Source organism: Tachypleus tridentatus, chromosome 13, assembly GCF_004210375.1.
Source record: "Tachypleus tridentatus isolate NWPU-2018 chromosome 13, ASM421037v1, whole genome shotgun sequence".
Taxonomy (NCBI): Eukaryota; Metazoa; Arthropoda; class Merostomata; order Xiphosura; family Limulidae; genus Tachypleus; species Tachypleus tridentatus.
Window position 1 is genome coordinate 222,161,430 of NC_134837.1, and position 27,781 is coordinate 222,189,210.

At 30.0% G+C, this 27,781-nt stretch overlaps 1 protein-coding gene across 6 annotated transcripts in view; it reads left to right on the top strand.

The window, feature by feature from the left end:
• The first annotated feature begins 262 nt into the window (after nt 1-262).
• Nucleotides 263-27,781, top strand: part of LPCAT (lysophosphatidylcholine acyltransferase) — a 75,590-nt gene continuing 48,071 nt past the window's right edge. For 3 of the 6 annotated variants that reach the window (XR_013020461.1, XR_013020462.1, XM_076478256.1), the window contains exons 1-9: nt 264-384; nt 3,979-4,101; nt 7,091-7,236; nt 11,603-11,823; nt 13,501-13,674; nt 17,476-17,534; nt 18,282-18,316; nt 24,872-24,926; nt 25,250-25,332. Coding sequence is in view for 4 of the 6 variants with exons in the window: in XM_076478256.1 (XP_076334371.1) it covers nt 4,003-4,101; nt 7,091-7,236; nt 11,603-11,823; nt 13,501-13,674; nt 17,476-17,534; nt 18,282-18,316; nt 24,872-24,926; nt 25,250-25,332 (872 nt within the window). In the remaining 2 variants the exon portion in view is untranslated. Of the gene's footprint in view, nt 389-3,978; nt 4,102-7,090; nt 7,237-11,602; nt 11,824-13,500; nt 13,675-17,475; nt 17,535-18,281; nt 18,317-23,357; nt 23,442-24,871; nt 24,927-25,249; nt 25,333-27,781 lie in introns of all 6 variants that reach the window. The other 3 variants (XM_076478257.1, XM_076478254.1, XM_076478255.1) reach the window with 2 other exon arrangements.

The window sequence follows — 27,781 nt, forward strand, 5'->3', positions numbered from 1 at the left end:
TGAGTCTAACAACGCAAAATACATATTTTATATTTATGTTCATTAGCTTCAAGATTGTGGCTAGCAGTGTATCTGTTTAAGTCTGCGTTCTTTGCTATTTGGGTTTTGTTATCGAAAGTTAAATTCCGTTTTGTTGAGCATTTTGATTTGCAACGTACCTCAAAGATAATAATGATCGGACCTTTCGTCGTTCAGAAATTTTACATTTTTTGTTTGTATTTAAGGATTTTAATATTCAACGTTTTTAGGATATACTAAAACGGCGTTTTGTTTTACAGAGTAATTTCGTTTTTCTCTTTATTTATGTCGCACGTTTTCTAATAGTTTGTCATTTACAAGGTATGCCGTATGTTTTGGGAATCGTTGGAGTCCGTGAATAAAGACGTAGGTAATATTATTTGTTTTGCATAAGTAATTTGATTTTCTGTGTTTATTGACTTTTTTTTTTTGTTTCTTGATATTGTAAATTTTTGTTACTATGTCAGATACGCGACAACCAACGTGAACTTCATTTTAAAAGTTGCAGACTGACCTAGTTGTTATTTCTAAATTCAATACTTCTTACTGTTAGTGCATTAATCTAATACATTAATATAGTATTATTAGAAATTAAATAAATAATTGGGAATTGAAAAATCTGCAATTAGGGATCGTATATAAAAGAAAAGACAAGATACTGTGTACATTATTTATTCAACGTATTTTGGCCCATTGCTATTGTTACTGTTAGTAACATCTAGAAATTAGAATAGAACTTTGTTTCAGAACAAGTAGAATTACATATGATTTGGTGGAGTCGAAATATAGGTTTGAACTTTGAGTAAATAATGCCTCAATATATCCAGCTTTGTTTCCTGTTTTTTTTTTTAATCTTAATTTGCACGTTTTAATTCCCAATTTAAATAGCATTTTTTAAAAAAATATCTTGTCTGCTGTTTTTTATGCTCAATTATAGACAAAGAATTACTTGATTAAGTTGGTATGTAAGGTAACTTTATACATTGTAACAATAATAAACATAGCCAATTCGGTCATGATTACTTCTGTTACTATTAGTAATATTCATCATATTAGTTCAAGGTGTAAAATGCTAAGCTGCAGCTGGAGTATGTCATGGAAGTGTCTTTGAGAATATAATGAGCATTTATAATATCTTTTTTACTTAGTTCAGTGTATATAATGCATAGTAATGGACAGATATATGCTTAGACTAAGGTACAATTCCCACCAAGTATAAAAGAAAAATTACTGGTAGAAATCAACTTTTTAAAATAAAACATATCTAAAACAACACTTTTAATATACTGTGCCTTTTAAAGAAATTCCACAGAATTGTGTAATGAAGTGTAATGGTATGGGTATTGATATTTGTATTAACTCTTTCACTTCATATATAGTGTAGGGGTTAATTTCCTAAAGACATCAGTTGCATAGTGTACAAACCTTTGAATGCCCCCATGTTACAATCATCTGTTGTTCATATATTATTGGCTGGTAATTCCTGTTTCACCTTGTACTTTAAACTTTTTGAAGGAACACCAGATATTTATAAGAGAGATAGTTTTAAGGGATAATCATAAGATCTTTTACCATAACATAATATTTAGGGACAACAACAGACCTGTTGGTCTACCTTGACTGTTTCATTCTCTAAACTAAACTAAAACTATTTAATAAGTTAATTTTAAAAAATTAAAAAATCTGAAAGCTCTTATATTTTATTTAGTTATCAAACTTTCTTTTTAATTCACAAAAATGTATTACTTCTACAACACTAAGAGGCATCCCATCCCAAAGGTCAACCATCTTGTGAGAAAAATAAAACTATCTCAGCTGAGATGATTTCTACTTTGGCAACATTTATATTTGTCCCCTCGTTTTACTGCTCTTACTGTTTAGTATGAAAAAAGTTTATCATCTCCATTAGTTCCTTTCACACTTTTAAATATCTCAATTAGATCCACTCTAACTCCTTTTGTTATTTTTTTAAGATAAAACAATTTTAGAAGTTCTCAAATGACAACCCCACCACTCCAAGCACTATTTTTATAACCCTTTTCTGAATTCTTTCAAATAATACAATGTCCTTCCTTAGGCAAGTAGCTCAAGACTGAACACATTATTCTAAATGTGGCCCAACCAGTGACCTGTACAATTAAATTATAACCTCTTTAGAATTGTATTCAGTATTTCTGTCTATGCAACCTAACATCCTACTTGCCCTACCACAAGTAACAGTACACTATTTTAATGACACTGTTAAGCTTATTCTCAACAAATTATACTTATAATTCAAATAAGCATCACATAAATTATCATTTATTTATTCTAATTAAAACCAGTCTACCATTTATTTTCCTAATTCGCTAAATGATGTAAATCTTTTTCTAAATCAGTAGCATTTTCTTCACAGATAGCAACATCATGACCATAGTATGTGCTAGTATATATCACAAATGTGACTACAAAAACCTGCAGGATTATTGATCATCTGTGTCATTAATGTAAATATCAAAGGTCCTAAGGTGATTCCTGAAGTACTGTATTTATGATGTTTATACAGTTTATCTGAATTCTATTTATAACAAGCCTCTATTTTTTTCCATCCAGCCACACTTCTATCCTAACTTATATCCCACACCTATAGAGATAATTTTCATTTTTACAATTCCTTCATATGGCATCATGTCAAATGCTTTCTGAAAATTCAGATACACCAAATCTACAACCTTACCCTCACTTACATAAGTAACAACCTTTTAAAAGACTATCAAAAGATTTGTTTAGTTGATTTTTTAGGAACTTTTCATAATTTATTTATTATAATCGATGTAGCATTACATTAGGAACACCATTTCTGCATTTCAGCACATATTTACTATTAGTATTATCTGTTATTATTATGAAAGCTCTTTCATTTTCAGTCATATAATACTTAGTAGGTTAATATGCAAAAACACTATGGTACTTTTAGAATGTATATGAATTTTATAAAAGGGGAAATAATTTAATATAGACACAGGTACACTATGTAATACATGCTCATGTAGTGTGTTTTATAACTGTAAATCATTGTAATTTGTAAACTATATACAATTCTGATCCATAATTAAATGCCTTACAGGTACATCTTTTCTTAAATGTTAGATATTGAATAGTGAAAAATATTTGTGAATTTGTATTTCAAAAGTCATTGATATTTTGTTCCAGTTAATGTAATCTATAGGAGTGAATCATATTTGTGTGAACTAGCAACTTTATTTCTAATAATTTAACATATAAAAGCTGTACTTGCTAATCTAGGTGACAGTGATTAGTTAGGCTGTGTACAACATAATAATGTGTGTTATATTGTTTTTGCATGGATGTTATCTTGAGTGTCATTAACATATTATGTATGTTATGGACACTAGAGATTACTGCTTAAACATTATTTATATAGTTAATCTAATCATATTAAAACACATGAGAGGCTAAAGTATTATCTTCCTAATATAAACGGCACACCTCAAATAGGTTTTAACGATGAAGGTATTGTGGCTGTGTCACTGAAACATTTATATTACTTGTGAACATGAAGGGTTTTTTTTGCATATATTAAGTGAATCATAGTTATTCATTTGAGTGTTGAACTTATCTATTCTTCAGCTTTGTATTTGAATTGTAGTCCATGTGCATTTTTACACCAGTATTTGTACTTAAGATAAGGATGAATGCACTCATATATACAGCATATGTATATTATATACCATTTCTTTGTACTTAAGTTTGGGTGTTTTGATGTACACACAGCTCTGTACTTAAAATGTTAATATTTCTGCATATAATATCTAGTGTAGGTTTAAGTCTGAAATGTTATGCATTAAAATGAAAGAAGTGCTTGACAGTAGTTTATTAAAATATGTTATTCTAGTGGAACCAATCTTTGAGTTAAAAAATTAAATTGCTTATTTATAATAACATAATTTTTTTTTCAAGTTTTGGGGTAAAGTGACGATATAAATGGCCTGCAGAACATTAGAAGAAGCAACATCTATTTTTGCTGGAGTGTTTAATCCATTCATTCACAAGTTGGAACTTGCAACTTACGACAGAGTGAAGGTGATGTTTTTTCACAGTATATTGTACTATCCTGTCTTCATTTGCTGTTCACATATACAGTGCTTGTTTGTTTGTGTCAAAAAAATATGAATGAACAATTAGCAAGGAATGGTGAATTAATGTTTAACATTTTTCCTAATTGTAATGAATTGTTTTTCATTAACTACACAGTTTAAAATATTGTAAAAACAGATATGGAATTTCAGAACCTTTAACATTTCTGATGTAAACAATTAAACATGTTAAACATACTGATGGTTTCAATGTGCTTTGTAGTCATGCGAAGAACGCCTACACTGGATAGGTGAAGAAAAAGTGTCATTGGCCACAATTTGGTTATTCACATTATATAGCCACATAGTTTTTCTTATAGTGACTACAAAGCACATTCACATCAATGATATGGTTAATACTTTTCACAGTGATATAGATCCAGCTTATCTCTGTTTAATTTGTGTTCATGGTTACTAATGAGGGGTGGAATTATTTGAAACTAATATAAACCCATTAAAACAAGTTGATTAAATTGTAGATTAAACTGGACTTACCCATTAGCATTGACTTCAAGAATAAATAATTTCAAAAATACTAAGTTTATTTATTATAATTAAAATTTTTATGTGTAAGAACATATCTGTACATTTTAATCCTATGTGTGGGTGAGGGTCAAAGTGCACATGTCATGAGGTTTTACAGAATTATTTTCAATAATTTAAACGTTATTATTGACTTAGAGCAGCAGGCATGGTGTCAAAACAGGAAATAAACCATCTTTTGTTATATAAGTTTTACCATTATATAAGATTTAATTTCATATTCTAAAAGGACGTATTTAAATAAATTCTCAGTCTTCACTTCTGTGTATCACATGACATTGTGTGTTCCAAATTGCCTATTTAAACATTTTTCTCCTACTATTTGAGCTTCTAAGTTTTAACATAATTCCAAGCTTGTAGCTTAGATGTTCATGAAATGGCCTAATTTCATAGCTACCAGTCAACATAATTTATAGATACATAAATAAGTAAGTTGTGCCATTCTGTCTCATGGTGTCTTTATCTAGAAATGTCAATAATGCTCTTTGACATTTGACAATGTTTGTTGATGCCAAATTTTATTTTGCAAGTAAGATATTCTACAATAGTGTTAATAATTAATCACACTATCATTCATTTTTCAATATGTGATGCAACTTAAATAACAAAAAATGTAGAGTTAACATGTACTATTGTAGAGTAACTCTTAGCAGTACTGAAATGCTCAACAATTACTTTTCATGGTAGGCAGTATAAGTAGCTCAGAGCTTTGGCTCTGAGTGAGACCAAGAGTGCAACATGGTTAACCTTTGTAAAGTCCACAAAATAATTTAAATTGAAAGATTAACTTTTACTGTCACTAAGATTGGGCATTTTTTGCTTAATATGTGTAATGATAGTTCATTATTTGACCTATAAATTCAAAGTTGCTATTGCCAAGTTCAGTTATAATGATGGAATTATATTAATATGATTATAGTATAGATAAAAATTATGTTAAATTATAATAGTTATATTGTATTAAAGTATATTTTTGTGTGTTATTACGTTAAATATTTGAAGTAAATAAAAATCATACTACAAATTAGGATTAATTTTTATGAAGGTTTTGAATGCAGTAAAAATACAAAATCTATGGCTAAATAAAAATTTTTCATTTTTATGCATCTTCATTATTTCTATCAAAATGTAAAAATTAGAAACTGATTAAATTAGAAAACAAAAAAATTTAAGTGTCTCAGTGAGGTATGTAAGCAAGATGTGCATATGTTACTTAATTCAGTATTTTATTCACAGCAACATTAGCTAATCACTCACTGAGTGATTTCTCATTGTTCATGCAGGTTTAGTAGTTAGACATGATTCAGAGAGCAATAAAATTAAATGAAAATAGAAGTAAACTGTTACAAGACTGAAGCTACTTAGGATAAATAACTGTAATTTTCTGTTACAATTAGCAATCATTCTGGAAAGGAAGAGTAAGATTTTTTTGTGGTAGTTACATTGTCAGTCAAATGGATCAAACCTATGTAGTACTACATTATAGAAAATGATGACTGAAGCAGTTTTATTGAAAAACTTTTGATTTTCATACAGAAGGATTTAAAGGTTATGTAAATGTAGGGTGAAAACTGTAAGATAAAAAAGTGTTTTTATTCTTAACATAAAAGTTATCTTGTACCTCGATTAAAGTAAATTCAAAAACATATTATTGGTAGAAATACTTTATTAAAATTTTTTTTTTATGAACATACAAAAGTTTACTTAAAGTCTATTAAATTTTATGTTGCTATGTTAAGTAAGTTCAGAAGTACAGAATTTATAGTAAGTATTAATTCTCCACTGTGAGCTCACTCCAATAGAGTAATTCTGTGCATGTAGAGCTAATGACATTTCACAAAAGCTTACTTCAGGTGTGTGTGTGTATGTATGTTTGAACTGCATTTAGCAAATACTGTTTTGTATATATTTTTGATTGAAGATATTGAGTTAGATAAATTGTTTCATTGCGGTTTTTTTGTATATTTTAAATTGACTATATTTGCCAACATTTTGCAGCCAGAATGTACATGGTACATCTGTTACATTGAATGGTTCATCCTTGAAACTAATATTATTAGAGTTTTAAGGTGTTTTATATTGTATTTTTATGCAGTTATTTAATATTGATTTTTATTTTGTTAAAATATAAGTTATTCTTTTGCATAAATTTAGAATTACTTCATGTGATCCTTAAGTTTATATGGAAATTTTATTTTCAAAGTTTTCATTGTGAAAGTAAAACAGTGATATAGATTTCAAGTGTCATGAAATGTATATGTGAAGAAATTAACATTTGTTAAAAATTTGAAATATCTTGTCAAAATAATTTTCATTTCTTGGCCACTTTTAAAATTTTTATTAGAATCATTTTTCTTTATGTATGCATATTATATATATATGCATGTTTCTAGGTAGTGGTGATGACTGTCACAGTTTTTCCTTTTCGACTTCTACTCCTCATGATTTTTCTCACAACTGCATGGTTTCTTGCTGTGCTTGGTGTATATGGAATGTCCTCTGAAGAAATAAACAAAAAACCCTTGTCTGGTTGGAGAAAGTGAGTGTCTTATACTCAAATAGGCATATTGTTTTTCACCTAAATTTCATGATACTGCATCTTTTCAAAACTTGTTTTTCACAAGTGCATCAGTTAAATAATATATATAACATATATCAAAGGTAAAAATTTGTATCAAAACTAACCAAGTCAATAATGGTTATTCATGATGACAAGACATCTATTTGAAGTAAAAATGTATTTTCAAGATAGCTAGTATGGGTATTAAAACTTCAATACCCCAGCTGTCTTGAGAATACATCAGTAATAGTTAGTTCAAAATAGTAATACCAATAATACATTAGCATGTTATTTTAGAACTAATTTAAATATATTGATACATAAAGTTGGGGGGGCTGGGACATTATGTTATGAAACTTTAGACTTATGACTAAATTCTTACATCTGAATTTTTCTAGGTTCTGTAAAAAATTGTTTTTGTTTTGTGTAATGTGATTTGAACAAAAAGCAGTTTGTCTGTTGTACTGAATACAACTTGAACTTGTCTGTTTATTATTAACTTTTTCATACCTAACTAATATATAACTCCAGTAAGTGAATGATCATAACTGACACATTTTTAATTTTTGTAATTTGAGACCAGTAAAGTTTAAAGTAAACCACATGCTATAGAATTCTGATATTACCTACAAAGTTTACATTTATATATGCAAAAATATATTTTTCAACTTTAACCTTAACATTATGTAGTACAATCTTATGAATTTATAATGTAGAAGTATATATATATCATATATAACATAGTGTACAAGAAATTACTTGTCCCTTCAGAGTTGTTTTTATGTGTACTACCCCCTGAGTAAATATAATTTTTTAAACCCATCATTAATTATTCATGAAGTCGTATTTGTTCTCCTGTTGAAATCTTCCGAGATGCTAGCTTTTATTGCTGTTGACAACAGTTATTTTCTTTTAGGTAAACACCATGTTAAAATTTTGTTTTCTCAGATGCCCAGCTTATATTTAGTAGATATTAAACTTATTTTTTGTATTCAGAATATTACATAAAAAATGAGGCCTTTATTCTATCAGTCAACTGATAATCCTGTGAATTTATATAAAATTCCATATAACTTTAATTTTCTCAAGACAAATTAAGAGGTCTTAAACTTTCATTATAAGAATCATTTTAGTAGTCTGCTTCTGAACCCTTTCAAATTAGTCAGTATGTTTTCCTTAGGTAAGGCAACCTAATCTGCAGTCAATATTTGAAGTGATGTCAAAACAGTGATTTCTGTAAAGAGTTTATTGCCTCTTTTTACTTGTAAATAGCATGTTCATTAATTCTTTCCATATGGATATCCTTTTCTGTGCCACAAGGTTTTAATAAGTTACCTTCCACATTTGACTAAAGTATTTTATCATCATATTATGCATATACATTTGGCATCACAACAGAGTTAGTAACCCAGATTTTAATATTAAAAGTCTTTAGGTTTGTAATTTTTAATAAAGTTGTATTAAAAAAGTAAAATTCTCAATTTACCCTTAGTATGAGAATTGTGACAATTGCTCTCTAGGTATCCACTCTTTTCTAATATATTTACTAACCCTTTTAGTAGTATGGGAGTTAACGTAAATTACTCATAATGTTGTTATTCAAGCAAAGCATAATTTCTATAGCCTTCAATCTTAATTGGTTAGGGATCTATAAAAGATAAAATCAGACCCCTGTTGCCATGCTCATCTGTTGCATCCTGTGTTTCATGAATTACTATTATTTCTAACATATAAGTAATGGGGAAATTATAATCTCCATTTAAATAAGGAGTAACATTAGCTAACTTCCCACTTTCTGGCACCTACTACCCACTGTTCAAGAACTTTTTAAAGCTCTTGGGTAAATATTATATGGCTCAGGAGCTTTATCACTCTCTTCCTTCCCATTTTTCTTCTTAACAATTTCTGGATTAGCATGACCATCTTGTCTCTGTCTAGCAACTGTTCAAGATGATGAATGTTGCCTGAATCTAAATTAATATAAAGTAAATGAAGGGACTGAGGTTTGATTTTACCATATTTGCCACTCATTCTTTTTTTCATTATGATGAAGCTACTAAGGCTACAGTCATTAATTTTAAACTGCTAGCTAGAAGAAAGACAACTGGCTGGCAGTACCCACTACCAAGTTGTTTTCTTTATTCTTTGTACATACCATAATTTGAAAAACAATGTTTTCATCATTTAAAATTAATTCATAAATTGATTAGAAATACTACTATTTTATCCAGCTCTACTAATTATATTGTCCTAGTAAAGTATTAATCAAATTCTTGTAATGTTACCTAAAAACAAACAAGTGTTAATATTATTGTTAAGCTTATGTGATAACTTTAGACTTTGTTGTATCTGAAAAAATACAGTTATGACAGAAAGTATTCGTACCCCTGCATCATGAGTAGTTTTTCCTTATAATTTAAAAAGTATCATGATTAGAATAATGAAAGTAGAGTACATTATAAATATTATACTAACACACATCTACATAAATTTTTATGTAAATTGAACAACAAGTAAACTGTTTATAAATAAATAACCAAACATAGGAGGGGCAGAAAGTGTTCATGCATCTACTTTAATGGTCAGGTGTGTAGCCTTTCAGGTGAATTACTTGGCACAATCTCTCCTCATAGACCTTCATGATCAGTTGGCAGTATTCACCTGGTATTTTCTTTCATTCTTCTTTACAGAAGGCCTCCAACTCTTGCAAGTTTTATGGATGATGCTGATAAACCCTGGTCTTCAACTCATGCCAAACATTTTCAATTGGGTTGAGATCGGGTGACTGCAATAGCCACTCCAGAATGCTTATATGGTTTCTCTGCAACAAGCATTGCACGTATTTTGATGTGTGCTTAGGGTCATTGTTGTGCTGGAAGATCCAACGACACCCAAGCTGCAAGTTCGAGCATCATTCTTGATATAAGTGGCTAATATATCAACTTATTCTTCTTTTTTCATGATTCTGTTGATGCGGTGAAGGCTGCTTACACCAAAATAGCTGAAGGAACCCCATAGCATGATTGAGCCACCTTCGTGTTTAACTGTAGGGACGGTGTTCTTTGGAAGATTTTGTTTCCCCTTCTTTCGGAAAATATAGCGAACATCATTGTGGCCGAAAAGTTCGATTTTAGTCTCGTCTGACCAAATAATATTCTTCCAATAGGTAAAGGGTTTATCTACATGCTTTCTTGCATACTTCAATAGTGCTTCTGAATGAACAGGCTTTAAATATGGAGTTCCACGAGGACGGCATGCTTTGAACCCAGAAGAGTGTAACATGTTCATAACTGTAGAGGTGCTTACTTCAACACCAGTTTCCCTTACCAGTTTCTGTATGTCATTAAGTGTTAAATGAGGGTTCCTATTAACTTCTCTGAGAACCTTCTTCTTGGTTCTCTCTGGAATTGTGGTGAGGCATCCAGAACGAGGAAGGTTAGCAAACTTGGCAATTATGCTTTGAACAGTAGATTTTGACGCATTAAGTTGTGTAGCAATACTGGAAAGAGACACATGAGACTTGTATTTTACAATAATTCGGTTTTTTAAATCACTGGAAAGTTGTTTCCTGTTCACCATGAAGACCAAGCAGATAATGACAAAGACGGTGATAAATTGCTGGAAGTACATTTTTTACTGGCTAAATACCAATAATTATGAACCCAGTGTCTAGTTCTGGAATGGTGTAATGTAGTTTATTTGCTACACTAAACAAAATTTTTACAGGAATATCAGTTTTTTCTCATGTTCTGAAATGTACAAACACTTTCTGCTCCTTCTATTTTTGGTTATTTGTTTATAAACAGTTTATTTGTCATTTAATTTACATAAAAATTTATGTGTGTTAGTATAATATTTATAATTCCCCATACGTCTATTAGCTTAATCGTGATACTTTTTAAGTAATTAGCCAAAAACTACTCAGGACGCAGGGGTATGAACACTTTCTGTTGTAATTGTAAATTTACCTCTGTGTTTCAACAGTGTTGGTCTTCACTTTCACTCTCTATTTGATACCCAAATCTTTTGTTTATCATTCTGGAAGTTGGAGTTGTGTTTATAAAATATTGTTGTTGAAAAGAAAAAAGTTATTTTGGATAAACTTGTACACCATCACAACATACTTAAAACTTGTTTTATGAAGACCATTAAAATAAATCTTGTAATGAGTAATTAGGTATTTAAGTAATTGAGTGTGTTAAATCTTTAAATTATGATGTGTAGAGAAAACTATTTAATGTGTTAGCAAAAACTATGTAGAACAGTGAGAAAAAACAATCTTATTAAAATAATAGTGAAAATGGAGACAGAATGTGGTCATCGGATGATTTTTTTATATTTGCAGACAGTATTTAAAGCCTTTCATTTTGTTGATGCTGAGGGTGATGTTTGTAATAGGAGGATGGCATTGGGTAACAGTAAAAGGAAAACAAGCCACCCCTAAAGAAGCTCCAATACTTACTCTTGCACCACACTCTAGTCTTTTTGATGTGTTGCCCATTGTAATGCTAGGTGGTCCATCAGTAGTGGCTAAGACTGAAACTGAAAATACTCCATTTTTTGGAGGTGGGTAGTGAAGGAGACCATGATATATTAGTTTATGTATACTTGCTGAACTTTGAGAATAAAACTTTATGCTACAACTTCAATTGAATCTCTAGATTTGAAAACCAACGTGTAATGTATGCCTGGAGTAATTTACTTTTTAGAAATAAATATTGTTAAACTTTTATACAGTTAATACCATTAATTTGTTGTTTTGATATTGCATTTTAATTACAGTCTTTAAATCAAATATACTTATTTCGATTATTTTTTTTCAAATCTGGTGAAACAGTTTTTCATTTGTGTATTTTGATGCAGTGTTTTATGAAGAGCTTGATGTTATATATTTTTTGTTGTATAAAAGTAATAAAAATGAAAGTAATATATGTTCCTCAAATTTCATTTACCAAATCATGAAAGTTTTAATACACGAGCTGTGTTTATATCTCAGTAGAGAAAAGGTAAAGTTTTATAAATTCTAAATATGAAGTGTGTAAATTTATTGAAGTTTTTTAATTAAAGGATTTGTTTAAAAACATCATATTTGACTAGTTGGTAGGCTCATTACACTAGTTAAGGAGTTTGGTGAAAAGAATTTTCTTCTTTTTACTCATTTGTAAAGTTTCTGTTATAAGTTTTACTGATATGCGAGTCTTCAAATTTGGCATTGTAATTTGAAAATTCGAAGTTTTGAAATTTCTCAAATTGCCCAGCACTAGTCTGTGTGCAAACCTGAGTGCAGTGGAAGCAACATGAATCTGAACTTGACTCAGCACCATGGTAACTCGCAATACTATAAATATGATTTTAATTATACATGCCAATTTTTGCAAGAGTCTTCAGACTTGCAAAAACTTTTCTTGTTTATGGGTAGGAAAAAAAATTCTTTTTTGCAACATCACTTAAATATATCCTCCCTATGCATACCCCAGATTTGCTGCAGCACATCTAGTGGTGCAACAGCTGGCATTATTATCGCACTTTGGCAACATCATCAAATGAATGTGAACTTTTTACATAGAAAAGGAATTAAATGATTTCAACATGAAGTTTGTGTAGATTATTGTAACAATGAAATGTAACTCCCTCACATTTTGCATCTTATGTCTGAAATTTTCTTTAATAAAGTTGCAGATTTCCTGGGTTTAATGTAGGTGTATGAGGGCTTAATCTTTCAGAATATTGCATTTGAGAATGGGAGAGGGGTCTGTCATATTCATTCCATCCTGCTCATGTTTCATGTAATCAGCATTCAGAGACCAGTAAAAAGATACAAACTCTGAGGTTTCTGCAGTATTGAACTGTTCTAGTTGTACATACATGTGGTAGTTATTAACTGTTGAGCAACATGTGACTTAAGGAAAGTTCACCTGAGAAGAATGTAATCTGTAGAAACATTCTTCTCAGCTGAAATTATAATTTTGCCAGTTTAGTCATGTGAAAAATTTCTGCATTTAGATAGTTCATTTATATCTATTGATTAAAGAAAAGGGGAATTCAGTTGCTACATAGAGTGTGTAAGAATATTATGAGGAGAATTGACTCAATGTTCTTAAAAGTAAAAGAATTAAATAATTTTGTGCATTATGGCTGGTCATTGGTCTTGTATAATTTGTCTTTAAACTATTCTTAGTGGCAAGAAAAGCTCAATAGTCTTGTGAGGTTTTCTTATTGAAGTGGTTTTGTTTATGACTTTAGCTTTAATCAACTTCACACAGCCAGTGTATGTGACCAGAAACAACCCACTCTCTCGAAAACATACTATTGATGAGATAAAAAAACGAGCATATTCTGATGGTGAATGGGATCAAATTGTGATTTTTCCTGAAGGAACTTGTACCAATCGGTCATGTCTCATTTCTTTTAAGTCAGGTACGTATGAAAAAATTCATATAAATATCATGTGGACAAAAATGTTAAGTTCTTTTTTTAATTCTTAATTACATTCTTGGTGATTGAGGATGAATTCAAAAGGGCTTATATGTATGTAATAAATATTACTACATATGCTCAGAAAAGTGAATACATTAATGAAAACAAGAAAAAAAAATTATTGTACTACAAATTTCTTACTATGTTCTTAAAAATATCACTAAACAAACAAGTTGTAAAGCTTCCACACTTATTCTGCTTGTTAAAGCTGGAATCATACCATAAACTAGGTGTATGCAACTTAATGCAATTTGAATGACATTTTAATCATCATGTGATTGTAAAAGAAAACATGCTATAAATCAGAATGTACTAATTCCATTTTCATGAAATTTGGTAAGCTTTTAGTAAACAATTCTGTTGTATGCAAAAATATATTTTTAAGTAAAACATTTTGACAAAGATTTGTGAATTTATAAAGTTTTCACTGAGTTAGTCTGAATGAAAAATGATATTTATCTTACAGCTTGCTTGTTTTATGTGCATAAACTCTATATCTTTATAAATAAATATCAAATGTTTTTGCAAAGTTTTTATACATTATTTTATATCTTTTTTTGCCTGAACACTAACAGTAGCAAAATCATCCATACACATGAAACTGAAAGTTAAAAAACAAATACATTTTTTTCTAAAATGATTTCACATTTCAGACAATTATATTTATTAATATTAACAGGTTGGGCTTTCTAATCATTTTGTGGATGCTTTTTTCCTAAAAAATTTGAAAGAAATATAAACTATCAATTTGTTCTTTTGAGAATAACTCGAACTGCGTCTAACTACTATTTTTACCATTATAAGATATCTATTACTCAGTGCACGTGCAGCTGATGTTACATTACCCATGTGCTGCTCACATGTTTGCCTTGTGAGACATATTTATTATTTTTTTTACCTAATCTAATCTTAATTAACCTGAAAAGATTCCTATTTTTACATTATATTCCTCTTTTAATAAACAAGAAAAAAAAGTACTTACCCAAACTTTTTTTGTCGTTAACTGTCAAGAAAATAAGTCTACTTTTTTATACTAATGGAAATAATGCACTAAATGTTAATTTAAATAAATAATATTTCAAAGAAACTAATCACATACAAAAAGTAGAGAATTTTCCATAACCCTTATATATTATATATTTAAAACAGCTGGTGAGGATAGAGAATGCACTAGAGGAGCGAAGAACATTTCAATCTTCTTCAGTCATCATCAGGTTCACAAAGAAATAAAGGGTTACTGACTGGTACCTGACCACATGTTTGAAGGTGGTTGTGTAATTGAGTGTAGGAATGTAGAGTGCATGCTTAGATATTGGATTATATTTATTAATATCGGTATTAAAGGTGTTCTTTTATATTGGATTATTTTGGGCTTGACTTTAATAAGTAAGTTTTCTTTAATTTTGTGTTTGTTTATGTTTGTTTCTTTATTTAGTATTTGGGTGTTTTCTATGGTTATGTTGTGTTTATTTGATTTGCAGTGTTCAAAAATGTGTGAAGGTGACTTTTTGTGTTCTTTGAATCTGGTTTCCATTTTTCTACTTGTTTCTCCAATATATGGCATGTAAATAACCAATCCACAGCTTAGAATGTCCCCTTAGTGGTTTTCAGTTATTTTAATCTGTGAAAAGGCTACTATGTTCCTTGAAACCAATATTTCATGAATGTAGGTTGTGTGTTTAGTCTGCTTGAAGTTTCATATTTTTTTAAAAATCTGAATACATCTTAGTTATTAAGCTTAATAAATTATAGTAGAATTCTATGGTATTAGTATAGATATTTATGATTTTTTTTAGTTATTCAACTGTATATATTTATATACAAAACTTGTAAAGGATATCACACACATTTTTTTTCTGTGTGAAATTTTAAGACTTATCAACCTATGTCCAGCAGCAAATGTGTTCAAAGGTTATTGTGAAAAGAGATAATTGTTTGCTTTATTTCATGATTTATTGTTATATATTTTAAGAAGAATAAGTTTAATAATTTATTTCTAAATAGTAATAATCCATATACATATATAATGTATAATAATTGAAATGTGACTATATATGACAAAATCCTAGCCCACTAAAACACAACTAAGACAGGGAAGACTATAAGACAGTTTTATGTTATTGGATACATAACATGAGTGCAAGTGCACTTCATCAATACGAGTTATGTTAGCTAGGTATGACTGGAAAGTCAGTATACTGAAAATAATAAATATATAACATTATGAGACTTAAGCTACTTAGACTAAACATTTGTATTTTGTGTTATAACATAGTCATTCTAGCATGAAAAAAGCATAATTATATTTATTTCCTAATTTTTTTATGGTGGTTAAAAGGTTGTTCAGTAAGTGACAGACCTCACATAGTTAAGAGTGTCTAAAATAACATAAAATATAAAGTTTTGCTGAAAACAAATATTTGAAATGTATTTAGGAGGTTTCAGAGGTTATGCAAATCACATTTGAGATTTTTGGGAAGAAGAAAAGTTTTTTTAATCGTAACATGAAATCACTTTGCACTCAGACTAGTAACAAAACAGACTATTTTTTACAAACAAATCTTAGTAAAAACATTTCATTAAAAATTCTGATTTTAGAGGTTATGCAAATAATATTTGATATTTTTGAGATGAATAGTTTTTTCTAATCCTTAAATGAAATCACTTTGCACTCAGACTAGTAACAAAAACAGACTATTTTTCACAAACAAATCTTAGTAAAAACATTTCATTAAAAAATGTGATTTTTTGTGTACAAAAATCTTGTAATCTATAATAAAAGTGTACCAAAATTTGTAAAGATGCACATGATATATTAAAAGTTATAGTTCAAATTATTTGTGTACTAGTGTGTAGATGAACTTGTATTTTATACCAAGCCCATTTCAAAAGGGTTAAATATGTGCTAAATGAGTTAGTAAATACTCTAAAATTACGAACACAAAAAGATTTGTAGGTTGTAAAACCTTATTTATATCTCAGCAAACAGAGAAAATATGAGGTTCCTGTTTTATTTTCTGGCATATCAGTATCTGTATTGCATGTTTCTAAGAGGTTGGAAAGTATAAAAGGCATAAAATGAATGTAAAAATCCTACATAAAGATGTTGTAGTGTCATATACAGAGTAGTCAAGACAGAATTTATGAAATTAAAATTTAAATAATTAAACATTTTGAACTATAAACTGTTTTAATGTCAAATTTATTGATAAGCATTCACTATAAAATTATTTAATTGAATTTTGAGTGTAACTGTGAAAAAGGTTGCTACATGTGCACTTTGACTCATCAATATGCATAGTTTTTTAATTTGTGTTAAAAAGATGGTTATGTGAGATAAACGTCAAATAAAAACCATGAAATTGTTCATTAACTGTACTGTGATAAGGTGACACAGAATGTTTTTTATCATAGATATCTAAAAACAAAAAGTACAACATTTGAAAGCATTTTAATACTACAACATTTAAAATGCATTGTACATATGATTTTCTCTACCACTGTGTCTTGTGTAAAGACTAATGTTACTACATTTTGCAGCTCTGTTTTGTTGTAATTGACATGGTGTTATATCTGTAGTCTTATAAGTGAAAAATAAACTAACTCTAATTTAATGTTCTTTCAGTAATTACAGATACTTTTTTCCATACAAGATCACATCATATTTTTGTGCCTTCAGTGCAACTTCCATGTTTTCATATTGTTTTGAAATTAAAAACATTTTGCTTCTGTTTGTTGTAGGAGCATTTTATCCAGGGGTTCCTGTGCAGCCAGTGTGTATTAAATATCCCAATACATTGGTAAGACTTTGTTTTTAAGGTGTTCTAGAAATCAGTTTATATCTCAAATATGTTTAATATAATTTGATAACTACAATTTTTTACTTTTTAACTCTCTCACTACAGGCTCAGTTTAAGTTCATCACCCCAAATTGACCTTCATAGTTTCCATACTATAACTGATAATATGTTTTGTGTATTTTTAAGAACTTTTGCAACCTTTCAGGTCCTGGCATAACCAGGTGGTTAGGACACTTGACTTGCAATATGAGGTTCTCAGGTTAAAATCTTCATTCCACAAACATGCTTGCCCTTTCAAACATGGTGGCATTATAATGTAACATTCAATCCCAATATATGATGGTAAGAGTGTAGCCCAAGAGTTGGTTATGAGTGGTGATAACTTTATAAAAGAAAGAACAAACTTAGATATGTTAAAATGTGTATTCATATACGATGATAAGAAAGTAGTTTTAATTGCATTTTAAATGTAACTCACTGAAGTTTTGTGACATGCACCCCAAAAACATGCCCACAGTGAAAGTGTTAAGTAAAATATTTGTATTCATAACTGAACAAGCTTAGGAAAGATCATTTTTTTTACATTGGTTATATTTAGTGGAAAAACTAATACAACTTTATTCATGGTTTTGCTATTGACCATGATTAAAGGGAAGAGGCCTTTAGAATTATTTTGTTTATTATTTCAAAGTTATTAACTTAATTAAATGTTAGTTTATTTTTCTTTTCTTTTTTATTACTACAAAGGATTTTGCCACATGGACATGGAATGGACCTGGAGCGTAAGTATTATTTATTTTGTTCACATTTTCTGGATTAACTGAAAGTATGGGTTATGAACAATTATATCATGTTTTGTAGTGGCTATGTTTGATGAAAATTACCTTTTTAAGGTGATGCTGAAATTGTAAGAGGGCTTGAAGTTGTACATGTTCCCTTCAGAGTAGGTTCTTGTATGTGGTGAGTGGAACTTTCAAGAAAAGGTTTTATACTTTCAGTTTAAATCTGGGATCTGAACATCCTCCCATGTGTATCCTGTGCACAGCAACCCATGAAGGGGAAAGATCTTAGTGGTTGAGGGATCCAACCTTAACATGCCACTTTGGTCTTGAGTTCCTATAGACAGGCAGCCTTAGGGTGCCCCCCCCCTGTATGGTTAGTTGGCTGGTCCACGGATTCTAGGGTTAATCATATACCAGTGTTGAATGTTTTCAATGGGTGTTGGTATTGTGGACATTGTGTCTGATGCTGGTGTTTGGGTATAATGCTCATGAAACCCTGGCATTGCTGCAGTGTCCATTTTTGGCATTACAGTGCATCCCCTCATAAGGCGTCATGGTGGTTGGGGCCAGCGTGCACTAAAATTTCTTTCTTTATCATAGATCTCCCAAATAAAAATAAAATAGCAAGAAAAACAGATCATAGGTAAATTACCATGTATTGAAGATAATGAACATTAATTTTTAACTTTTTCAACACCTGTACCTCATTTTCTGACATTGCATTCTTTATACAACAAATCCTTAGGGCAAATATCTTTTTTTTTTTTATTCAGAAGGGATTGGAGGGGCTTGTTGGCTTTCCTAATTCAATCAAGAAGGGACATTCTGGGGATATCTTGGTGGAAACATCCACTCCACAACACAGTGATCTCCTTTTACGTGTGAAGGCTATTTGAGATATACCCATTGAGGTCACTCCTCATGCTACTTTAAATTTGTCATGAGGAGTTATTGTTGAGAGTGGTTTGAAGAGCATCTATGAGTCAGAGATCCTTGCTGGTTTCTCCACTCAAGAAGTTTGTGCAGTGATACATATCTCCACTCACAAAGATGAAATTATGTTGCTGATAAGTGTACTAATTTTGATGTTTACATCACCATCGATCACTTTCTACATCAAGGCAGTTATCTAAATTGTAAGGTATGGCCATATAATATTCCAAACCCTCTTAGATGTTTCCATAATCAGAAGTGCAGTCACTCAAAGGCATCATGTCATGGTTCCTTGACATGTGGTTAATCTTTTTATGTTCAGCTTTTAATTTAGTTGACAATTCTTTCTTATTGTCTTCTACCTGTAACTTGTTCCAGGTGTCTTCTCACTAGATCAAGCATCTTACTTTTTCCCTGGTGTTTAATCTCTATCATCCCTTGGAAAAAATTCTTTAATTGGGCATGTGGACTATTCCACATACATTCATATCTCACTGTCTCATCATATTACTGTATCTTCATTTCTGGGTTATCATCTTTCAACTATAGCCATTATTTAGACTGCTGTGAGAAGTTGCATGGTAAGCTAACTTACATATGTAGTTTTTTTTTATGAGCTTATACCTCTTTTTTTTGTTTTACTGCTTGGACCCCATTATATGGTGATTAATGATCAACTAGACAGGGTTTTCATGGTTACCTGTTACACTATCTGTGGTGTTGTCATTCCTCCAGATTCTCCCTTGCCTTTCTTTCCAGTGGAATATCAGAGCCCTCACCAATTTCCAGTTTGAAGCTGCTGAGCTAGTGGATCATGGATGTATCCTCCTGAATTTGATAACTATAAACTATACATATAATGATAAAACTATTCAGTTGAGAGTGTGGTGGTGTTCTGCTGGTGTGGATGGTAAGATGTCTTTAAGTCTGATACTTCATTTTTGTACAGGTTTATGCAAGTAGATGTAGTAGTTTTGGAGTGAGCCATCAAAGTTGCAGTTAATTCCTTCAATTGGGATTCATGATCCTATCCCCCATGTGGATGTCAGTTCTAACTGCTTGAACTGTGGTTTCAGAGCTGGACCAATCAATACAAGTCTTCACTTGTGTATTAAAAGTTTCTCTGTTTCCTCACTCAGTTGTACTGTTGTTCCTCCATCCATGTTGTAGGTCATGATGAAGGTACTAGCAGATTAATGCAGTTCTTTCTTTTATACTATCCTTCAATGATTTTATTATACCAAGGATGCTACTATGCATAGGGCAGTTCCTGTCAAATTGGTTTTGAGTAAGCTAACTTATGTCAGAGAGACATCTTTACAACACTAATTGTCTGGATGTCAGGTACCTGGTTCAGTCAGTCACTTTCTCACATTCTATCATGTGTTCCTTTCATAGATTGTACCCCCACCAGATGACTTGTTTTTGAATTGTAGTTGGACTTACCTGTGTTATAATGCTCATCCTACTCCTCTCTGGATGTTGTTCTCAGTGGCCTGGGTTTTGGATGCAGTCAACTTTCTGTATACAGTCTGTCATGTCTAGCCACTCTACTCCTTTAGGGCACATCCTTTTACTCTCACCCACATTCCAATACTCTATAGATGGAAAGTTGCTATATGATGGTTTGGATCCCTCTTGCTTTTTTACTGCTCATTACAGAACGTTTTCATGTCTTGCATCCAAAATTTCATTAAACTATTTTTTGTTTATGTTATGTTGATTAATGTAGCATAAAATCATAGCTTATAATCCATATTTTAATAGTATATAACTTTTATGTTCCTAATTATACAAGGCATTATAAAAATAAACTTCAACTAGTGGGACATATGAATTATTTTATCTAGTCATCTTGCCATCTCTATTTTATCCATCACCCCTTCAAAATGAAAATTACATACTATAAAATCATCATTGCACAGACAAACCATACTTTTTATAGCCTTTAATTTTGTTTGATTACAGAGCTATCAAATTGAAAATCATATACCTGCTGCCAAACCCACCTCTCACATCGTCTCTTTCAGGATTTGTTAAAGTTCTTTCTTACATTTAATTGTATATTACTTATAACCAGTAGAAAGTAAAGGTTTTTGTCTGTCAAGTAATGTCTAACATTGTGTTCCAAGCGTAATAACACCTATTTCACTCAGAGTACAACCGTTATTCCCATGGAAAATTTAACAGCTACTTAGATGAATGTTTAGTCCAGGTTTTTTGTCTATTAAACAATTTTGTCTATGTTTTTATTTTTGGAACAATATATATGTGTGTGTGTGTTTTTTATGGCAAAATCATATTGGGTTGTCTTTTGAGGAGAAATGAACCCCCAGTTTTGTAAAATATGTAGACTTACTGGTGTCCCACTGTAATTTGATTAGTGTTACATAACCTACTTACAATGGATGTAGAGCATCCTGGAAGGGTTAGTTTCTTAAAGAATGTCAGTTACAAAACTTGTACAGTGAATTTTAGGTTTTGTTTTCTTAATTTATTCAGCATTTGTACATTTGTTTGATAGTTTAACCAATATTCTGCAAGATAGAGCATGATTATAATATGTGTGTTCTTAGTTGCTAAAACATTAGAATTTGGAAATATCCTTTTTTTTATATAATTTTGAAAACCTATAGAAACTGTAGGATGAGTTCCTAATGATATGTCTAAATGTTTTGTTTAAGTTAATAAGTTTCCCATTTTAATTCACATAAGTATTTCTGAATTGATATAATTTTAATTGTTGCTTAAGGAGAGACTATTTAAAATGAAAGTTGTGCAAATTAATGATTTTTTAAAATTTTATTAACTAAAAACTGTGTGTATTAAAAATTACTAGACCTAGGCTAATTATACCAATAAAACATCTTTCAATTGTTATCTTACTTACATGAATGAAAATCTTGCTTAGTTATGACAAGCTCTAGATAGATAAGGAACCACTGAAAAAGGAAAACAGAGAGTTTGGTTGTGATATGCTGCCTAAGTAGTGATTAGTACAGTAAGCTTTAATTGTTTGATTTATTGATTTTTCAGCAAATACGTCCATTTCTAGATTCTTCCAGCTTGTACTCTAAAATGCAATTATGCTAATTACTTATTTTAATGTGTGTTTTCTTATTTGCATGATTTCTCATAAAAACATTGTAAATCTATACCTCATATTTTTATTTATAAAGTTTTTGTTTTTTACTTACTAATAATATAATTAGACAATAATTGCAAAATATCTGAAATTAAAGATTTTTTTCATATCATTTTGATTTCTTATAATACTTCAGTTTCCACTTTATAAATCATTTTATCTATACAGAGAAGTTACTTAATATCAACACAAGTTTTCTTGCAGAGTAATAAACTTTGTACTTTATTTTTTGAAGAATCGGTATGAACTTTTCAATAAATTATATGTAACAAGAATGTTTATTAGTCCTATCCCATGAAACCTAAGAAAATTGGAGAGATTTTGTAGGGAGAAACCCACAGCAGAAGTTTTTTATACTCAGAAAATTATACCTTTTTAATAAAGTGTTTTTATATAAATTTTTTCTTTGAATGTGTAAAATCTTCTTGTTACATGTGTTTTACTACACTGTGTATGATACATTTTAATGTACAACAGTTTAGGGTCAGAAGAAGTTAATACTAAATTGTTTACCTCAAAATAACTGTCATATTTTATGAAGAGTTGTTCAAAAATGTCCTTCAAAAAATAAAACAAGCTAAAATATTAAAAGATCAGTTGCATATAATTGCCTGATAGTTAACAAATTAGCAATGATTTCCTATCTCTAACTATTACTAGCCAACATTACACCAAATCCCACTTGGGTAGTCAAAAATCTAGTAATGTTCATGTTATGTACATACTCAGTTGATTTGACTAAGTGCTACCCTGAGTCAGTAAGCAATACAAGTTTTTTATACTCAGAAAATTATACCTTTTTAATAAAGTGTTTTTATATAAATTTTTTCTTTGAATGTATAAAATTAGTGTTGACTGTTCCAGGTGTAAAGTGATTTTCATGTTAAGATTAAAAATTAAAAAGTTGTCAAACTTCATTTGCGTAATCTCTGAAACCTCATAAGCAAATATTACTTTTTTCAGTACAACTTTCTTTCTTCTTTTCTCTACTCTAACTCTGTGTGCATTTGATGACTATGACCAGTTTTGTAACCACCATAAAAAAAAGTATGAAATAAACTTTAATTACTCTTTCTTAATTCTAGAATAACTTCAAATTGTTACTGGATACTACAGTTTTTTATTGTAAAAAGATTAAAGATTGTAACAATATACATCTGTTTATGCTTAATTTTATTGTTCTTTGACCTGTATCTAACTACTAACCTTTCTATACATGGTGTAAAATACTAGGCAAATGTGTAGCTCACATTATATACTATTCTGAATTACCCAACACACAACTGCTCACTAGCATACATTATGAAGAATTATTGTTTATTTTTTCATTATATTGTCTAACATAAGCATTTAATTTTCATATTTAATTTTTTTAAATAAACAAAGATATACATGAAAAACAATAAATATTTCATTTACCTCTGACCACTTTTTTTGCTGTAGATTGCTGATGAAATTTAAGCCTTTTTTTATACTAATGGAAATAGTTTTTATTTTTCATGTATAATGCACTTGTGAACACACAATAATATAATGCACAAAGCAAACAATGCCCTGTAGTACTCTAATTTTTCTGGCTTTCTGTCTTTAACATAAGATCCTCTAAGTTTCACCTTAATCTTTTTTTATCTGAAGACTGTGGCAGAAAATTTCAAACTGAAGTAGAAATAGTCAGTTCTCTGTAGCAAAAACAATGTAATATAGTATGTAATTTAATATATTGGAACCTTGACTTTCTGTTGGTTGTAAGTAATATAGTATAAAATGTCGGAAAGAATCGTCAACAAACTATAAAGTAGTTGACCCGGTGTGTGTATGGCAAGTGAGTCTTTTTCTTGTGTGTGACTGCAAACAGATAAGATTGAAGGCTGTAAAACGTGTTTTTTGCTTTAGTAGTATCTATGTTATAATGAGTAATTTACATTAAATTCCATACTTTTCAGAAGGATGGTAAATGAATTGGAGAAGGAAAACGTAGCAAACTATTGTTACACTATGGAAGATTGAGGATTTTTTTAATTATTTGATTTTAAAATTAAGAACTTAAAACTTGTATTAAAACTAGATTTGTTATGTATGTTTTATGCCAAGTTTACTTGTATACACAATAATAATAAAGTAGTTGAATTGCATTTTCAATGTAATTTTATACAAGTTTGTGAAGTGCACATGGCAAGCTGCCTTTAGTGATAGAGTTAATGTTTTACCTTTTAATTGGATTAACACTGTTAGGTTTCAAATTATTAGCCATCTAATCAGTTGAAAAAAGAAGTACATAAATAAATAGGAACAGCAAATCAGTAATATAGGCCTCATGAAATTTGAAGGATACAAATAGTTTTCTGAAAATGTATTAAAAACATCAACACCTCAGTTAAGTTGGTAATTTTTGTATTCCAATATCAGTTTTGAAAAATTAGTTGTAGGAAGGTCTGATTAGATAACAGATTTCAAGTTATGAGATGATTTTTTTTCAGACTAAAGCTCCTGTGGTTATCTCTATGCCAGTTTCAAAACTACTGTGAAATTGAGGTAAATATATTCTAATCTGCTGTTTATGTAAGAAAAAAAGCTTTGTGTTAATTTAGATGGAAGTATTGGCTTTTATAAAAATTAGTACAAAAGTATCTTTGTAATCTCTATATGTATTTGGGATAGATTTTCATTTATCCCACAGTTTTTAAACAACTTATGTTAAATTAGAGAATATGTTTTCACAGTTTTAAGAATTATTTCACATATTTGAAGATAAAAAATATGTTAAAAACAGGAGATACAAATAAGCATCAGCTGTTTTATGAATTGTGTTTAACAGAAAAACTTGTCAATTTTTTTTTATTAACTACATTTATTAGTATCTTCCTGTATACCAACCTAATGATAAGGAAAAAGAGAATCCTCGTTTGTATGCTGATAATGTCAGGCTTGTAATGGCTCGGTAAGTGGAGCTTCAAAATCATTTAATACTCTGTTTACAGGTTGTTTCATTTGTTAGCCTATCTACCTGAAATAATTTTATTAGCCATAAATTGTTTGTTTTTTATTTAAATTATTATTTGGCATTAAAAAAACTTCTTGGATAGTTTGGTCCATAAACCACTTGATGTAAGATATCTTAGTTAATTTTATAAATGATAGTAATGTTCTCCAGTTGTTGTCATAATGTTTCATAAATGTTACTTATCTCTCTGCATCAGTTAGAGCTATCACCTGAAATGCAACAGTTGTGAATTTTCATGTGTATGCCTTGAGTATTGAACAAACTCTTACTCGTACATGTGTCTATGTGTATTGTGCCAGCCTATGATGTATTTGTCATAATGCACAGTAATCCCTGTGAGCATCAGCACATGAATGTTTTGGTATTATTTTCTGTGTTTTTTTATTTTAGAACTGCTTTAATATAGTGCCTTTCTTTATTTAGTACTGCATTAATTCTTCTTGCACTTCCATTCACTTGGGTTCAGTGTTGTTTTTTTCTTGCCATTACATTTTTGCTGTACATTATTTTCAACAACATATTCTAGAAAAGTTCACGTGTACTAAGGTACAGACATTCCTTTTTGTGCATTTTCTCCAACTCCCTCTGTGGCAATTGGAGGCACCTTATGTGTTCATGGAACTGATATTCATATTTTATCCTTTTAGCTCACTTAGTAGAGCAGACTATATTTAAGGTCTTAAATTTTACTCTGTGGTGGGGTTCTGTCAACATTGAAATTGCCACACCCTTATGGAGTTGAAATATATTTTAGGACAGCTGTGTTTCTTTGCAACTGTGGTTTATATTCCTTTCTCTGCTGTCTTTATTTGGATCTGATTCCTTGTTATATGGCTTTCCATTTGAGTAGCCCATCTTTTCCTCTTATATCCATCTTCAAGAGTTGTGTTTGGGCTACATTTGCCCCCCCCCCTTAGTTGGCTAATAAGTTTTCTAAATATGTTTTCATAAAATAATAACTTTAACCATTAAAAAGGTACAATAATTTATTGTATAGGTTAAAAGTAAAATATATAATTAAAAACTGTTTATCATTCAGTGGTAAAAAGTTCCATTATCTTAAGGATACCAGAAAAAATACAGGAAATTTCACTTTGTTTACTTTTATATCAGCAAGTGCATGTTTATAATTTGCATATCATACAGTGCCGTCTACAGAACAGATTTACAAATTTTATTTTTGTGGCACTCGGGCCAAGATTTTTATTCAAACTCATTTTATGTTTAATAATTTAAAGATATTATCTTTATGTTAATTCATGTTTAGTTGTAGAATAGGACACTCTTTTGTAATGTTTTCCATGCAGTTCTTGGTTGATTTGTCCAGACAGATGGAACTTAGATTTGCCTCAGGATGCAAATGAGGACTTCTTCCTTCATGTGTCATAACATTATCTATTTCATATAGATATTTCACTGAGATGACATGGCTATACAGCCCTCGCATTGCTTCACATTCTAATGTTAGTCACCTATGCTGTATATTACCACTAGGACTGAATTCCTCCAGTTTCCTTTGCTGTGTTCTCTTTGTCATGGAAATCATGAATACATAACTCAGTAAAAACAAATTGACAAATCATTCCCTGTTTAAGAAGGACTCCTTATAATTTGATCTGTTTCTTAACCAAACATAACTTGTGACAAACTATGAGTAGACATTTGCAAATTTAAAAACATTTGTCAGTCATGTACCATCCATAAACATCATTACTGTGAATGCATGTTTATTCAAAGAAAATGCATTATCATTAATAAGAAAGTCACCAACTTTGTCCAGTGTTCTTTTCAATAAACTTTTTATATCATTGCAATGGAATAGATCAACAAAATTTCTTTTAAGTGTGAAACATGATTATTTGAACTTTCTTTTTAATGGTGATGACTGATTTTAATCAAAATGCTATTTTAATTTTTTTATTTATTTATAACACCAAGCCTTCATCAAGGTTTACACATTTGAAAGATTATATAGAAGATATTTTTTGTCAACACTTTCCAAGAAATGGCAAGTGAAAATTGGAGACTTGTCAGTTGTTTGGAGATTTACCTTGCCTCAAGTACATTACTTTTATATGTTAGGGCTAACACTTTTGAATCCAACTTTGCAGACTGCACTAGCCAAAAATAAAATAAAACAACATAATATTACTGTTTTACCAGTCAGAAATAATCAGTTGCTGATAATTATGGCACACAGTCAGCCCGATTCCAATTATGTACAGTAAAACTGATGATGTCATTGTGTAATATTATTAACAGTTTAATCTTAAAAATTGTAACAGCTACAGAGAATTCTGTTTTAGAACTTTAATAAATTTGAAATTGTTGAAGTTGTTAATAAATATGCCATTCAAAAAATGACAGCATCTTCAATTTGTTATTT